General features: G+C 40.1%; 1 protein-coding gene across 1 annotated transcript in view; it reads right to left on the minus strand.

Moving 5' to 3' along the window:
* Positions 1 to 18,122, minus strand: part of khdrbs3 (KH domain containing, RNA binding, signal transduction associated 3) — a 91,621-nt gene that overhangs the window by 48,684 nt on the left and 24,815 nt on the right. The window contains exon 2 of the mRNA XM_070846952.1: positions 2,794 to 2,912. Coding sequence (XP_070703053.1) covers positions 2,794 to 2,912 — 119 coding nt within the window. The remainder of the gene's footprint in view (positions 1 to 2,793; positions 2,913 to 18,122) is intronic.

The following is an 18,122-nucleotide window of genomic DNA, read 5'->3' on the forward strand; positions in this document are numbered from 1 at the left end:
AAATGTACAGATGAGCGCTGATAGTGCATCCTTGTTCAAAAGGTGGGATATTTTTAGTTCCTGAGTAGGAGTGACTTTATGTGTCACACTGCTTAAATCATGATCTAAAATCTTAGACTCTCTCCATTTCTGTAGAAACGGTTTCAATTAAATCTGGGTCTTTTTCTAGAAGCGCTCTTGGGTGATTATTGTAAAAGACATTTGCTACGCCGTCCATTACACAACCAGCTCCACAATACAACACCATAACATCATCGCTCTCGCCAGCATCTTAGAAAGTGTAAAGATTCATCAGTGTTGGGTATTAAAAATCACCACTGAAGACCAGCTCCATTTTCTCACGGAGAGTCAGCAGCCTGGAACTTGCTGCGTGGCGTCCTTGGCTGCTTCATTTTGATAAAAAGCTATGTTTGCAGAGGATGGATTTAACCTCTCCGCACATGCTCCTAAATGACTATTTGGAAAATGTCTGTGCCACTTCAATGCCAGAAGCCAAAAGGTGATGCTCACAGCCCCTGAGAAAACCCATTCAAGTCAGACCGATCACTCTTGCCATTGCTACCTGTCAGATGGAACAAATTGAATTTGTCTTCCTTCGGTGGCTTGTTGGAGCTCTAAACAGCGTATTAGTGGCTCTACTTATCAAAGCTGTCAAAGCAAATCTGTTTAGCTGTGAACCTAGGAGACTCTGATCAGCCTCCAGATGACACGACAAAACATTCGTACACACTGAGCCCTCAGCGCTCACCAAAAATGTAAGTGAGCTCTACATCCGAGCGCAAGTCAATACATGGTGAGAATATTATATTGGTTATGTACGGAGTATTACCAGAGAGTTTACAAAACTTGATTTTATTTCATAGGACGAGTATCTCAGAAGGAAGTTTAATTTCTAAGCATCAGTGTGAACGGACTACTTCAAAGCAGATGTGTTCACTGGTTGGTATCAAACTGTGGCAGTGGTTTAGGGGGTTGTACAAATATATTTCAGTTTAAGAAAGAATAATTAGACTATATGAAGTTGTGAGGTAATGTGTTCTTTTTCTCATGGCGCTGTATGTATGGTTTAGTAACTGTCAATGACAGACCAGCTATTTCTACTGGTTATTCAGGTTTCGAGTAAGACACAAACTCAGATCTTTCTCCTCCCTGCTCCTTTGCAGTCATGGAATGTGTAAAAAGACTTGTGCTTTTATTGAGAATTGCTTTTATGTTTTTGTGCGAGTTGTGCATTATCATGAGTGGTACAATAAAAACGTAATGAAATAAGGACTCTATTTCTCAGAGTTAATGCAAAACCACCCAGAAAGCTTTGATTTTGGCAACAAGCATGCGCAAAGATATAGTACGCTATATTTGGTTTTAAAGCTGGAAAGTAAACTTGTTTGAATGCCGACATTAGGCCTGACTCACTTCACTGCGTCTACATACAGCCTCACCGAGGCGGCTAGCACGACTGTACGCTTTTTGTCTTGTGTGACAGGATCTTTAAGGGCATAGTTGTATTACTGTATTTTCAAAAGTCTCTACTTCGTAATGTATGTGCCTGTTCCCTCTTTTCTCATCCCGACAAATTCTCCACACTCACAAGTTTTGATTTTTCAGTGACAATTATTTCAAAATCCAGAGTGTTGACTGAGGATGTGTTTGTCACAGAGCTGACACAGCACTCTGGTCTTCAAAAGCTACTACAAAGTGTTAAATTAAATCCTGGGTGTGAGCTAATACAAAACCTGGTGTGCACTGCTGACTGTTAAACTGACTGTTGGCATCATTTTTGCACGTTATTACAATTCCAGAGGATCTGAGCTGAAAAGGGGAAGCTGAACCCAAACGCAGCCCTGAAGCTTTGTTGGTTCAGAGTCTCACTCCACTGCTGTGCTTCCTCATGCCGTCCTCTCCATCCACATACTGCAGGTTACCGCTGTCCTTTCCCCCGGAGGGCTGAGGTGAAAACTTGAGTGATGTCCCCGTCTAAGAGCGGCCCTCTCACTTTTACACCAGCCTCCCCATCGAGCTCCCAGCGGGAAGTCCCTGTCATGCACCGGCCCTGTGGCTCCAATAAATGCTGCTGCCAGTGAAGGCTCCTCAAAGCGGGCGAGGCCGAAGAGCTTTCAAATGTGGCAACAGTGTTATCGCTCAAAACAGCTTCATGTGGAGGTCATCCTGAAGCCGACTGACTAGGACTCTGTACTTGTGACATATGTGCCGCTTTACAGTCGCACTCTCACTCTACGAGCTATTACTTTTCATGAAAAATAAAAATAAAAACACTTCTAGAACCGGAAAAAGACCCAAAATCGGGTGTATCTGCCAAATATCATAAGAAATCCACAGCACACTCAAGGAAATGAGATCCACTGTGAGATAATTCTTTTGAATCATATATTCATAAATATTCATTGACAAATTAATATACTGAGACATCAAAACGTCATTGACCAAGGTCGGTGTAATAGAGAGGTGTGTGTGTTTGAGGGACGAGTGTGAGAATCACATTTGTAACATTCCAAAATCTGAAACAATCCTTGAGACAGAAGGTAACATCCCTAATATAGTTCTACCCCAGTTCTGTCAGCCAACACCCTGCCTGCACGCCGTCTTCCAGATATGCTACATCTAATAACATAAAGCATCAACAAAAAGTGTCAAGTGACTGTTGTAAGGAATTTAAATCAAAGCCAGAGCTACTGTAGTTGGCTTCATTATCTATAAATAACACAATCTAAAATTCTCTATCTGTGCACATCACATTCTTGGAGAAGTCTCTGGTGGTGGGACTATACCACTTACTTTAGGAAACTGCTTGACTGGTATTAAAACTTTCTGGCCCAGTTTCATGTTCTTGTTGATGACGACGTCGATGAACTTCTCCTCCTCCTTCCCTTCATCTTTCTGAATTTTTTCGATCTCTAGAAAGACAGAAGAAGAAAAGTAATCAGTCGGTGTTGATAAGCAGCAGATATACATAGAAATGTTAAATGACAAAGTGGGAATGCAGTTTAAGAATATCTTCATTTCCGGTTAGTGGAATATTTCAGCATTTTAAGCTACAAATCGTTTTGTAACATTTTCCCATGTTTATTCTTACACACTTTAAACAAGATCTATTATGTTAATTAGTGACCATAAGAGGCACTAATAGGCAGAATTGTAAATATTGGACAGAGCTAGGCCAGCTAATTCTCCCTGCTTCTCAATTGACTTATCATCCCTGCTGAGATCGGCAAGCCATGTGCTTCTTAAGCTTTGGATTAGCTAGAGCTGAAACAGCTGATTGTTTGATTAGTTGCTGAAATTGATATTGAGACATTTTTCAAGTAAAAATGCCAAACATTTTCAGTTCCAATTTCTCAGTTGTGAGAATTTGCAGCTCATCTCTTTTTCTAACATTGTGTTTATTTCTTATTAACTAACAGATTTATCAATGAAGAATACAAGCATTTGCTGCAGGCCTATTTTTGACACGCAAGAATGAGGCTGCTATCGATCATTTCATCTCACCTCCAGAAAGAAAGCAAAATGGTGAACTGTTCCTTTATCCAGTCTAATCTGCTAGTCTATAAAATAACAGAAACAAATTCCTAAAATCACATTCTTTTTCAAATATATCCAATCTGTAATTATATTAAAAAAAGATAGTATGATGATAGTAGATGGTAGCTGACTTACACAATTAACCTTAATGGTTGTTTTAATCAATTTTCTCTCATTTGACTTATTATCTTGCGGGGCAGTAGTCTGCAGGTAGTTTGCTCAACCCTGTAAGACCATGTAAACAAACCCTGTCAATAGTGTTTTTAGCTACGTCCCTTTAGCACCATTCATCACACCTACTGGCCGAGTCACCATAATACTTAGTAATTGGAGCAAAGATACAAATTTATTTGCACCGAAATAAATGATGGGGAGGACACTGAAGCTTGCACCTCCAGGCTACCAAAAATATTGGCTGTCAGGTCTCCTCTTATGGCAGAGGCAGACTTTGATGTATTTGGAGATGTAACCTTGAACGTTTAATCAGATGGATAACATCTGTGTTTCAGTGCCAGCAAAATGGTTTTGCAGAGAGGGCAGCTGAGAGGTGCGGGGAGGCTATGACAAAGACTCCAGGCTAAAAGCCCGGCAGGGGAGAGGGTGAGGCAGAGGGCGAACTCCATCACAGATTTATTTTTCAAGCTCAAAATGATATTTGAATGGGAAAAAAAACAAGATTAAAATGAAGCAGTTGTGATGATTTAGCTTTACATCTCGCGTTTTTTTAATATCGATTTTTTGAGGGCTGGTTCAGAATCAGATGTGACGGTGATAACATTCAGGCAAAATAAGCCCTGTTTCGATTTGAAAAACGATCAAATCAAACAAGCTAACATGTTCAAACACCGCACAACCAGATATACCGCACACCCATTTTTCAATTACAATATGTCAGAAATGAGCCGAGCATATCAGCCCTGCTAACTAGAAACAAAAAAAGGCAGTTGTGGCTTCTCAACAAAACTCCGCAGCATTACATTTGCAGAATGTAATTAAAACCCTTGATATGAGTTTTATCGAGGATAAAAGAAGTATCAGTGAGATGGAGATATCTTTAAGCTTCGGTTTATCCCAAGGGGGGCAGAGAGTGCACACGTTCTGAGAAAAGACAACATTAATATTAATGCATCGCCTAGCAACATGCCAAGACGGAGTTTCCTCCTTCCACCAGGCGTTGTCCTCAAAACATCCAGGCTCTGATGTGTTGGGAGATTGTGACTGAGATTGTCTTTCAACTGCAAATCATCTCATTTCTGCTTCTTTTCATTTTTTCAGTTTTTTTCTGATTTGCCCAAAAAGAAAATTTTGCATTTCATGTCCAAATAAACCCCAACAGGGCACAGCAATCAATCGGCAGGTGTAATAAGCAGCCGAAGTGCAGCTTCAAATGAGCTCGCCCTGTGAACACAGAATCAGCTAGTGTGAATTAACTAGCCTCAGTTCTCTCAAAAGAACTTGTTTATGAGGGAGAAAATGTGCCGACGTGAACTGAGAACTACCTCCACCTCCGAGTCATTACCAAGTGTTCAAAAGAAAGAGATTTAAACACGCATCACTGACACGAGGACAATGGGCCTGTTGTTTTCCCTTCCAGTTCCACGTTACCTCTCTCTTCTGGCTGCAAATAGATCGAGAAAAGCCTGATACTCTAATTTGGCCGTTTGAGTGGCACAACACAAATCTTTAGTGAATCAGCGCCTTAGAACCCTGGAACTCTTTGAAAAATATCACTAGAAGTCTCAGTCTCCTTTGTAACGGCTTCTTTATGTGGATCTTGCATTCAGCTTCAGTGTTGAGAAAGAAAGACAGTCAGCGCATTGATAAAGCTTTTAAAGCCAGTGTGTCTCAGCTGCTCTGAGACCCAAATGAATGCAACATTAAATTTTGAAGATTTCCTTAAGGAATATTATGTTTGACTCTTTGGGCTCTGGAGGAGCCACTTGGCCTATATAATGGTGGCACTGAAACATGTTGGGTTTTCTTTTTTGAGGGGCAGCTGGATTCTTCTTCCATTTGAGTCCTGGAGGAGCTGCATACTTGCGACACATCTCACACACTGTTTAGTGCCTTTGGTTTCTGAGGCTCCAATGGTTTCGATATAACTAAGACTGGAGAGTGCTTGAAGACTAAAGGATACATGAGCTGTCGGACAACTGGACAGCCTGGAAACACCAAACACAGAACTTTTGTAATTTTATTTATTTTGCTCTATATTTTTACTTGCAATATATTAGCTATTGATATGTATTTACTTTTTTGTACAAAACCAGCAGTTCAGCAATCATGCCCGCTCTATGCAGCGATTGGCAGGGTGTGTGAGGGTGAGCAAACAATGCCCTTATATTCTCTCCTTCATCCTTCACCCCCCCCTGCCTCCACAGCTTTTCATGCACACACAACCGAGTGCAACGCCATGACTGCTTTTGAGGAGACACAGTTTAGCGTGTGTGCTATTAACCCCATTTGTACGATAAATCGCATCTGGACCTGCTCTATAACAGCAGGTTTTTCACCCGGCCTTCCAGTGTTGCCATTTAGAGCAGTTATATATACCGTTATAAACACTGAGACGTGCTCAGGCAACATTTTGCTCCTCTTTATATCAAACCAGTTTAGAGCCTCGGAAAATCAAAAGAATAAAATATTACACTGAATGCGTTGCACCTTTGCGGCTCCTCTATGGCATACGTGATTCCAATCAGACTGGAGGAATGCAATGCATGTTTCAAGGGGAAATGGATGTACATACATATTCAACAATATACACTGCTAGTAGCTCCTCTAGAGCACACAGATCAGAGAGACCAACTCAAATGAAGAAAATCTTCAAAATTCTACGTTTCATTGCTTCATTCTATTTGGGTTTGAGTTGAGATATATTGGCTCATAAATCTGAATTCCTTTAGCTTTTTTGCACAGCTTCAAAAGTCAACACTGCTGCTGGCTTGTATTCCCACATCAGAGAAATCAGCTTGGTGAGTACAAAAGTGCCAGAATGATACCAGAGTTGTAATAAAGAGAGCAGAGAGCACTAGCAGTGTCCCCCTTTTAACCAGGGTCTGGAGTCTTTTTGGTTGAGTTTAGGGTTCATCATGAATCATACATATCAACTCGCACACGTTAAAAATATATTTACAGTCCAGAAAACGTGTCCGCCTCAGTGACAACACTCGACAGCGGGACACCAGCCCAGCTGCCTGCTTTTCTATTAGAAATGGATTCACTTAAAAGCAGCTCTGTGATTTAGGCCTCCCCATTTAAAATTCATAAGCTGGGTAGATTTTGTGGGATTATGCATGACTTCAGCTGCGTGCTGCAGAATCAAGTTGATAACAGAGGCAATTGGGTCATTAAGTCCACTGGTTTCATGTTGAGGGGTGAGATGCGTCGTAAATACAGTACCTGCTCGTCTGGTGTGCACTGTTACCAGACTCTGCTACAGTAACAGGTTTATGTGTCACTGTGTTTTTACATGTGGTGAATGTATTATAACTCATTCTGATCTGAGTGCAAGCACAATAAAACAATTTTATTGTATTTCTGCAGCATACCTCTAATAATTCTCATCATGTACTTTTTTTAAAAGGTACACAGGATTCTTATTGAAATATTTTTGTGTGTTTGTTTTTATATAACTGATATTTTGTCTGTGTTTCAAGAGAGTGAGGCAGAGAATCCTTTTCACTCTAAAACTGAAACATAAACTGTATCTATAACTGTATCTGTATATTCAATATTAGTCGTGCTATTACTATTCTCGTACTATATACTATTGCGTAAAATGTACTGCTAATTTACACTGAGCATCTTCAAAGTGAAAACCCCAGCTGTGTAAACCCTTTCCGCTATGCTTTGGATTTCAATTGTATTATATATCATAATGGTTATGAACAATAACTGTTTCCCGAGGCTAAACTACAGCTGATGGCAGAGGATGCAAATAGTGGCTACTTGTTTAGCTGTGAATGAGACAAATAACTGACACGCAACCAATTTATATGAACCCAGAGCAAGTGCCAGCTAACATATCTTAGCATTAAGACTGGACACTAAGGGAAATAAGTATCAAGGCTCTCTTCACAGTTCAAAAATACACCTCCAATACAGTACTACTTACTACGATGTCACTGTAACTATTACTTGGCAATCAAAAGTTTATTCCTCAGTCCAGTGCTTCCGTGCAAATCGTTTGCCCCAGCTTCCAGTCTTTATGCTAAACTAGGCTAATCGCCTCCTTGTTCCAGCTCCATACATACCGCCCATGAGGCTGGTTTCTACATCTTGGCAAGAAATGTAATGAGCGTGCTTCCCACAATGTGAAATATTCCTTTTAATGACAATAACAGAGTTCTAGAAGAGGGGCGTTCATGTTCATGTGCTCGATGGATGCCAGAAAATATTCCACATGCACACCACTCTACTAGTGGACAACACTACAGGGAAGAATTGCTTTATGTTGCAGTGTAAGTGAATGTTTACTTTGGATTATCTTTGTTTCATTTTCAATAACTGATTGCCATCATTATCCAAGTAGAGGAGCCACTGCTGCTTTTATTTAAATGTGAAAAATAGCATTAGGTCAATAGTTCTCTAATAAGGCAGTCTGGGTGCCACTTTGGGAAAGCAAAAGTTCACAGCTAACAAGTATAATGAGAAGTGCATTCTCCTTACTGTATATGATAACTCAAACACTAATTATCCAAGACCTCAGTGGCTTTGGATGTCCAAGGCTATTCCGACACCAGCTTGTGTCTCAAACTTTGAATTAACTCAGTACAGACTTGTAGATTTATGGCACCTTTTTATTCTATGAGCAAAAGGTGTGGATGAGAGTAAGACAGCATGGAAATGAGAGAGAACTCACCCAGTGTTTTCTCTCAGAGCGAGGCCAGCCACCTGACCCCATATCTTCAATTTAGTGCGACCAACTGGTGCTTTGGAATTAATTGTACATAAAAAGCATGCCATGCCACATTTTTTCATGTTAGTGGCTCAACCTACAGGCACTTATCTAACTGTGGTATTTATCTAACTATGGTGGCTCCAGGCAGTGTACAATTCTCACAGAAACCTTTTAGCTGCGGACTGTCAGGACTTAAAGTCGCCTTTATGCACTATTCATAGACATTCCTTTGGTGTAAAACAATAGGAGAAACAGTTGACATTTCAATTAAGTTACATGGTATGGTGTATAATTGTGTTGTGTTGAGTTACATTTATCATCTCTAGCTGCTGTTCATATTTCTAATCATGAAATAGCAGCAAAACATATTTCTCCATTTTCATTTGTATTTTATGAAGGTTATTAGTGTTTGGACTGCTCTTCATTTCAACACAGCACAGACAGGATGCACCTGCATAGGAAAGCTTAGCACTCAGTTTGTTTCCTTGCGTAAATAATTGAACTGAAAATTGGAAGACAGTGAGTTTCTCTTCTGCTCCAGCAAGGCAATAAAAATAAATCTCTAAATAGCACAATGGTAGTTTATCGGCAGCTTTCCTCCACTTCCTTTATGCAACTGATGTTGTATGCTGCTGTCTGCGCCAGACAAACTCATTATTTTGTTGTTTTGCAATTACGGGTCAAATGAATGAAATGCTCAAACAGGAATGTCGCATCATTATTCTCATTTTAGAGTTTCTATTCACTGGAACATGCATATGCATGCATAATCAAAGGACAGTGAGGTCACTCAGAAAGGTGAAATATTCAAACTAAAATGTAAGAAAATTGAAGATGCAAGCTTATCAACAAATTTAAATTTCCTGTGCACATTTAAGGGCCCGGAAAACCTTTTTTCTCAGCCAGTTTCTACTTGCTTTTTTCTACTTGCTTTTTTTAAGCGGGGCTCTGTTGTAAAAAGGTGTTGATATTTCCCCATCATATACATGTCACATCATACAAATGTATATGCTCAGCAACATTTGAAGCAGATTTTTTTTCTTTAACTTTTAATTTTTTTCAGATTACAAGTGACATTATGGTATAATGTCTACTATTAAAACAAAGTGTAACAATTCAGTGGACTTGTGTAGTTCAGTGGCTAAAACTAGCCACAATAATCAACTGGTCATACCAGACCAAGCAGTTAAGACTGTTGTAGATAGCAAAATCCCTAAAAATATTGGATTGAGCGAGAGTGTGTTTGATTGTACATTAACTTAAGTTTAATTTATGAAGGGAAGATTGTGTTTTTTCTTGTAAAAACCCAAGAATTCCAACCAAGTCTTCAGGGGCGCTAAAGGCATCTCAGATACACAGATTCAGTTAATCTGTATTTTAGCACAGGAGCATTTTCTGTGACAAAGCCCAAATTTTTGATTCAGGTAATTAATGACTCCTTTACTGTTGTATTGATAACAATGGCAGCATCCAAATCCTTTGTAAATCTAGGTATAAAGAGTGCAACAAAGTCTTCACTGATTTCTAAATATTTACACCCATACGGTCTTGACAGGAAAGAATTGCCATTTCAATCTCTCAGTCTCAGTAAATTAGGACAAAGTATGCTGCTTTGGACATGCTTTATGTCGTTGCTCCATCCCATTAAGACAGCTCAGCAGACTGACTACCGAGGGTTGCAGGCAGTATGGTCAGTGCCAGAAACAGTTTGCCCCACACACATTTCATGTCTTCTACCAGTGTGACCACACACATTTAGCGTGAATCATGGTGTCAAGGCTGTGACCCTTGAAAGAGAAACACTAACGCTCAAAAAAAAAAAAAAAAAAAAGAAAAGAAAAAAAAAAATGCCTCGACCCGCTCCTGTCCTGAAATCTCAATTTCACTCTGGCTCCTCCATTGCCTTGACAAGGTCAGGCTGGCAGCAGGAATTCGTCTCGCCCCCTAATCTGGAGATTACATTCTCGGCGGCCGGGCAAGGCCCTCCCTCCTTCCCCTTCCTTTTCTGCCTCTCTTCCTGCAACCCTGCCAGCCTGGCTCTCTACTGCGAGGTAACGAGCCAAGACCCGCTTACAGTGTAGAGATAATGTCCACGGATTAAGACAGAGAGCCCCTCGAGTGGTGCCTCTTTCATTTCAGTATCCGGCCTGTGAAGCATCATAAATATATCCAGCCAGTCAGGGACTCCATTCTGTGGATCTCTGTGGAAGTCAAACCCATATGATCTTAATCTGCCAAACTCAGAGGTAATGGCTAGAGCACTAGACAAATACAAAGGAACATTTTCACTGCAGAAATCATGGGATCTTAAGGAATGCTCCAGTCACCCTCGGGGCGAGTGACAAATTTAAAATGGTTTTGTAAGAACATTAAAGATCCCTGAAGATCCCCTTGGGTGGTGGGGTTTTGCAAAGTGCAAAAGCTTGTTTTGCAAGGTTCAACTCGCCTCACGGATGCCAGAATCGCTACAGGCTTCTACCTCGTGTGACAGCATTCAGCGTACTTGAGGCCCGTGTTGTTTGCTTATCATTAAGATAGTTGCAGGGCACTCTTATCTTGGCACCTGTTCATTTAAAGACTTGCTTGCAAGGAGATTATCAAAGAGTTCTCAACCTGCCAGAGGATTTTGCTTTACAAATTTGCCCTCATCCATGAAATCATGAGCAGCTGCATTAAATAGCAAAAGTGTAATAGATGGAGGTTTAAAAGTTTAAGACATCAACGGCAAGCATCTTGCAAGTTTCCGGAGTTTTACTTGGTGTCTGTGGCATTACTTGAGGTCACATGTGGTTTAACAGGGATTTAAAAAAAAAAAAAAAACTAGGTGAAGGACCAAGAAAAGAAAAGTTGGCGAGCAGACAACACATTTAATCCACGTGTAATCCATTCATTAAATCCATAATTTGGTTGCTTGCTTGACAATCTGACTGTGTTCTGTCATCATACTCCTTTAAATGCATTAGCATGTATATTTTCACTGGCCACAGAGGCAGACGCAGCAGGCATCTCAGTGTTACTCTTTGATGAAGTAGACTTTTTGGCTACTGCTGAGCTGTCAACAAACAAATATAACACAATGTCCATTAATGCAAATTTCCCAGAGAACACAACTGCTGGTGATCATGAAGAAAACTTTGATCTTGTGATTGAGCTGTCTTAGTGACCTTGCCATCACATCAATTCACGACAGAACCGTTGAGTGTACTTATGAATATGATATTAGACACATTGTATAACTTGCTGACTATGCTATATACAGTTGCAGAGCAAATCTATATAACATTGAAAACCGTGGCCTAAAAAATTGCTGAATATGGAATGGGTTTGATCCTCAAACATCCTTTATAGGTTAATACTATTCCTCCATTCATAATTCAAAATATTTCTCATCATCAAATATTCATATTTAACACAATACATTAGAAAACATCAAACCGCACTGAAGTTTCCTGAAACAGCAGGATGAAGCCAAACTTTGCACTGGAACAAGTGTTGTGTTACTATTGAGGTATTTGCTATGAAGATTCCCTGTGTTCTTTTGTGACCACTGGTAGCACTATCAGGCAATGCTTCTATTTGCTTTGCGACCCGATGCATTTTACGGTGGAGTCACACTACGCCAGTGAACCACCGGTTGCAGTAATATGTCAAGAAATGCAGCAAAGGCAGTGAAGAAGAACACTGGTGGCACAGTAAGCATAGATGTAAACAATGCACCTTTCGAATTAAAATTAATTAAAAATGCCGGCCTTGCACAGCCTTAATTGGAGGAAATGCATTCACCATGTTCGTCAGACCTAAAGGATGAAAACCTAGGGTGGTGATGTCATGCTGCACTGGTGGGTGTGACTAAAAAGTCCATCTTGTTAAATAATCAGAATTCTTTCAGCAATACAGCTTCAATTGGATGGACACTTCACTGGCAAATGTTTTCATCTAAATATTGTGCAAAAATCAGCAAAAGAACATGCAAATTAATATACGTTTTCATCCTCTACTACTATGTGAATATCATGTTCTCAGATGCACAGATCAGATCAAATAATTAAAAGAGCACAACATCTGCTTCCATTGCACTTTGTAGCATTTGGCTGTTATCGATACATCGACTGTTCCACCTCTGCCGAAATTGAAAATGTGCATCAAAACACACGGCACATGGAAATGCACGTACTGAATGCATCATATTAAGAATATATTCTACTGATGGCCTGGGAGGACTCGGCCTTGATCTGCTGCCCATTGGATATACTTCTTCAGTTTTCTCTTCATTAGGCCATCTGCACACCACTGTGTTCAACAAAACACCAGGTCCCAGTGGATGTATGTCTGATTGAATAGGGAGGGAAAGAAAAGGATAGAGCTGAAAAGATGAGTCATTTATCAATTAGCAATAAATGATCTATCTGGTCACACAACAGCCTCGACGCTGAACCTTTTTCCTCGTGGATCTCAGCATGAAAAGACCACCGCCAGACCACTTTATCCCACAATTGACATGAGCTGATGTTTATCGGTTCGACATCCCTTTGCCTAATGAAGTTTGCCATAAAACTGTCATTATGCAGTGAAGGGGGGGGGGGGGGGGCTGGTGGCGTTGAGGGGCGGGGATTTGGGGACGAAAATGAAAACTGTGCAGCTTAATGTACGTCGTTATCTGGGACTCATCTCAGGCTGCATTATCAAAATACACTGAATCATCATAACTGATAATGACCAGACCACTTTCATTTTTTATTTCAATTACTCCTCGTCTGTCAATTAAAACTGCAGACAAATGCTTGAAAGTGTATAAGTGGCTCTTAAAAGCATTCGCAGCTGCTTTGGATCTACACACACCGCGTCGCACATTCTGGTAAATACAGAAATTAATTTCCACAGTAAGTCAGAGAGCATTAGGGAAGCATTAAAGGGTGCACAAGTGGTTATTATACTAACTCATACATAGTATTTTCTAACATTTTCCAACATGGTGTTGAGCAAATACGTTGCCTCTCAGCGTCGCTTGTCCTCTGATCATAATAAGCTCAGTCAACCTCTGTTCCTAACTGAGCCAAATCAATTAGATTGTAGTTTGTCATCTTTTCATGGTTGTGAGCATCAAGCAACTCAAGAAGGAAAAAGATCAATATTGCAAATGAAATAAAGCACTTGATGTTCTCCAGCAGAGGTACACTCATCGCAGAGATGCAGAGACATTGTTTGGCATCAGCTGCGAGGGGCTGGCAAAGACACTCTGGATCAGCTTTACAAATACATCCTCTGTTGTTTTATTACCACAGATTATCTGACAGTTTTGTATCTGGGATTAATAGGCGCAGCAGCTGAGTACATGATCACACAGTAGATGTGTGCGCCTGAATCTGCCCATGTATCCAATTCAATCGAATCCATTCCAAGTTGTTTTTTGTATTTCTTAACAAAACATGAATGTGGAACTACGTTAAGTCCTCAGAGACAAACATATGATTCACAGCATCATTCACTGGTAAAACAAGAGGTTGCAAACATTTCAGCTCAGTGCCAGTGGGCTGAGCCCAACATCCTGCTATCCACAGACTGAGAAACACAACTGCAAATTAGCATGGCATTGTGCCGACAGTGTAAACCAACTTATTTTTCAATCTACAGCAGTGACAGCTGATCATCAGAGATTGATTATTCACTTTAACCTTTAGTTAGCAGGCAATGATGAGTTGCTGTTAAGATATAAAAAGTTCAATAAGGTAGTTAGGCTTATAGTGGTTAGGAGCGCTGTATCAGAAGATACAGTTTCACCCATCAGTGTAGTATAACATGTATGACAGACAATAACATTGTTTTTCATTGTAGTCAAGATGTAGGTAAAAAAATGTTTTGTTATGGATGAAAGAATAAACTGGCATTTTTAGATTTGAATTACGAAATCACCAAATCTTGTTTTAAATATCATCTGAATGAATCCAAAGTGGCTTGGCGTGTCTCGTTTCTTTACTTCCTACTAAAATGCAGTAGAAAATGTTTCAGCCGTTTAGAAAAAAAGAAAAAGGACATCTAATGTCATGGAGCAGGCTCGTTTGGGCTAATAAACTGCAGATGACTCTATTCGTCAGGGTTTTCAAATGACTGTCAGAAATTGCTGACAAACTAACCCTTAAAATAATGGCCACTTAGTCCCAATGACACTAGCTACTGTTAAGTTTAATTTGCCTGCTCACACTCTCAGTGCACCTTGCTACATAAACACAGGAGTCCCATTATAGATAAGAGCATCGTCTGTGTAATGCATTGTAAAGAATCCATAATTGCTCCAAACAAAATACAAGTTAACCCTGCTTGTGTGCTTGACTTTGACCCACTGCAGAGAATAGCTGCCGGGGAGTGAGTGACATGAAAAGCAAAGTAAAACAAGACTTAACATCTAAAAAGAAAATGTCTTGATTAAGCAGAGGTCAGACATCTTGATACCAACCCGATGCCAAAAAAGACTCCAGTCTTGCTGCTCAGGGAGCGGACCATGACGAGTTTTGCAGTTACGAGGGAGGTCCTAATGAGTCTCAGATGGCCCTGAAGAGGAAAGAGTGACTCTGTACTGCCTTAACAGAGCTGCTTAGGCCAGCTGCACGGATGATATGCCGCCTATGAGGGGAAAAATCCCTTCTATCCCTCCTTAGCTCTTCTTTTATTTCTTTTCCTTCCTCTTTCTTCCACTTTGCGCTTGCATGATCCTTCTATGCTCACATGAATATTTCAAGGCCACTAAGATTCCAAAACCTTTGCGCTCCTTATTTTTGGATGCTTGTGATCTGGGGAGCGGAAGCTTATTCTACTGTTGCACTCTAAGTTGAGTCGCTCAGGATGAAGGCATCGGCTGAAAATGTAAAATGTCATAACTGGTATGTGGAAAATGCCGTGATCTGAGCTCATAGATACACAGCGGGACAACTCTCAGGCCTGCAGTTTCTAAATGCTTACCGAAAGAAAATGGTTTGACCATGAACTCGACTCCGCAGGGGAGGGAAAACTAACAGCTCTATTTTGTGTTTGTTGAATACACTCCATTTCTTTTCCTGTTGCCCTGTGACAGGTTGTCCCCACGGAAACTGCAACAAGACTCTAAGCTGAGGAGGAGGAAAAAGAGATCATTAAGCTGGTTACTGCATATGCATTCGTCTATTGTCGTCTCTTTTCTTTTTTTTTTTACTATTAATTGATTGTTATCATTTAGCTTGACTATTCGAGGTTGTCAAATAAAGGAGATCAAAACAGAATATGTTTCTTTGTTCTGTTTGGAATGACCCACCATATCATTCTGATATGAACCATCACATTTATAAGCAATGTATATGCAGAAATTCTCTAATGAGTTCGGGAACTAATTAAATAGTTATGTGTTATTTTCCACATTTCTTTTGCCAAATCTCCATTACATGACTGTCAAAAGTTTAATTACAAAGGGAGATTAAAATGATTTCACAATGATCAAATATTAATACAGCTAGTGTGATCATTTCTCTTGGCCCTCATATTTCTTAATAATAACTTGAGTTGTACGGAATATTTTTTCTCATCATATCTGTGGGAGATTTGACCTCAGTGAAAAAGCAGACAGAAATTACTGAAGATGGAGCTTTTGTCTGAAGTTTGGAATAATCTAAGTACAGTTAATCGTGTGTGTGTGTGTGTGTGTGTGTGTGTGATCTCCTCTCAACTGGCAGCCGTCTGATTTTCTTCCTTACACGATTTTTCCTCAGACAGATATTTTATATAGAGCATTACATTACTCCTTGTATGCACTCCTCACAGCTTTGGACACAGTTTGGACAACAGTGAAAAGTACTTCAGCGCCTAATCAGTGTCCCATGACGGGATATAGTTTTACAGTAAGTGATATCCTTGAATGGGCAAGAAATTGATACACGCTGCTCTCTTATTTCCAGGCGCACACACTGAAAGCATTGTTCACTCTTACTTTTCTGTGCACCTTTCGCTTTGAAACTGAGGCCACTAAGAAAGGCACGCAGGCGCTAAATTTAGCAGAGAGAGCCGTGGTGGTAGGCCATCACCGGTACAGGAAACCAAGGAGATTACATCCAAGGTGGGGGAACACGGGTTTAATCTGCAGTAGCAAATTAGGATGTTAAATATTCGCCCATGAATCATTAATTCCAGAGTGGAATTACATTTGTGCTAATTACTATAGTTCAGTAGCTTAATCTATTTTACTTGAGCTTGTTTTATGGAGAAATATCTTCAGGTCCTCCGTAGGTTTTTCATCAAAAACCAGAAAAACCACCTGCATTATTATTTTTACGATATGTCAGCATTGTAGTCGAGCAGGTAACTAGCTAACGCAGCTAACAGCAAAAGAAACTGTTGATCAGACAATAAAAGAACTGCTGACGTAGACCAGCGGGTCAGAGTTCACTTTAGATCCTTGTGTTCTATCACTCATGTATAACATTGTGAATTTGAGTTGACATGTCTTTTAGCATCTATAGGAAGGGTCACACAAACAAACATTTTTGTAGTAGTAGTAGTGTTGAGTTAGAATTTAATATGACCATAGAATGTTTCAGGCCTTCTCAAATAAAGTTACTCTCTCCTCATGAGAGTGAACAGAATATGTCAATCTGACCTCCACAGGCGTGGCTTCTCCTGTATTGTTTTGTGCAGACAGATAGACAGAATGTACAGACAGACCTTGATTGTAGTGCTTTTGTTGTGCAAAATATATTCTGAAGTTTGATTATAGATACACGCCTTGCAACCAACATCCAACTGTTAGATTACCATAACATCACTACAGGAACGTGCTATCTGTGACGCACGACAGGACACACCAGAGGGACACATACACCAGAGGGGGCTCCTCTGACCGGCCCCTCTGGGTCCGGTCATGAGCCCAGCGCTGCGAGTACTTTACCTGTGACCTGTGACCAGAATAAACTGCTTGTGAGACCAGACTGAAACCCTCCGTTGAGTTCTTGAGCTGCCAATATAAGAACCGGACGAAAAGTTTCTAACAGTAGTGTCAGTATTTTCTCTTTAAGAACATTTTTTTGTGCAACAGAAACTTAACTGTTATGTACAGTTAAGGAGAGGTTTGACATTTTGGGACATGTGCTTATTGACCTTTCAGCAGAGAGCTAGTGAAAGTTGGCCTGACTTAGTCCAACAGTGAAAACTATTTTGCTCCTCAAAATTGGCAACCCTGTGGTTATGAAAAGAGTGCTGAAAGCAGCTGTGCTGGGTACAACTGTAAACTGCTGATTTTCCATGTATTTTTTGTAGATTAAAAAAAAAATAAACAAGAGGTACTGGTAGGCGGAACAGCCTATGGTGGAAACAGAGGGAAACAAGCTAGCTGTTTGAGGTGTTATTGATCTTCTTAGCCAACATAAGACAATCTCATATCGATCTTATATTTCATATTTTTATTCCCTCAAACTGTCAAGGTGTTATAAAATGTATATTAACCCACGAATCAAACTGTTAAAATTACATCGCCCAGCTGTTTTAGACTTTTCTAAAAATGAAACTACTATTTGTGACCATAGAAAACACATCTTCAGTAGGAACACATGGGCTTAGCTCTGAGTGCCACAGGAAGCTGAGACATATTGAGAGATGGTCTAATGGTTTTTTAGTTTTGGTCTTTATATGAGATTTGTTGACAGGAAGAAAAATGCAAGATCTCTGT

The sequence above is a fragment of the Pempheris klunzingeri genome, chromosome 16 (assembly GCF_042242105.1).
Source record: "Pempheris klunzingeri isolate RE-2024b chromosome 16, fPemKlu1.hap1, whole genome shotgun sequence".
Taxonomy (NCBI): Eukaryota; Metazoa; Chordata; class Actinopteri; order Acropomatiformes; family Pempheridae; genus Pempheris; species Pempheris klunzingeri.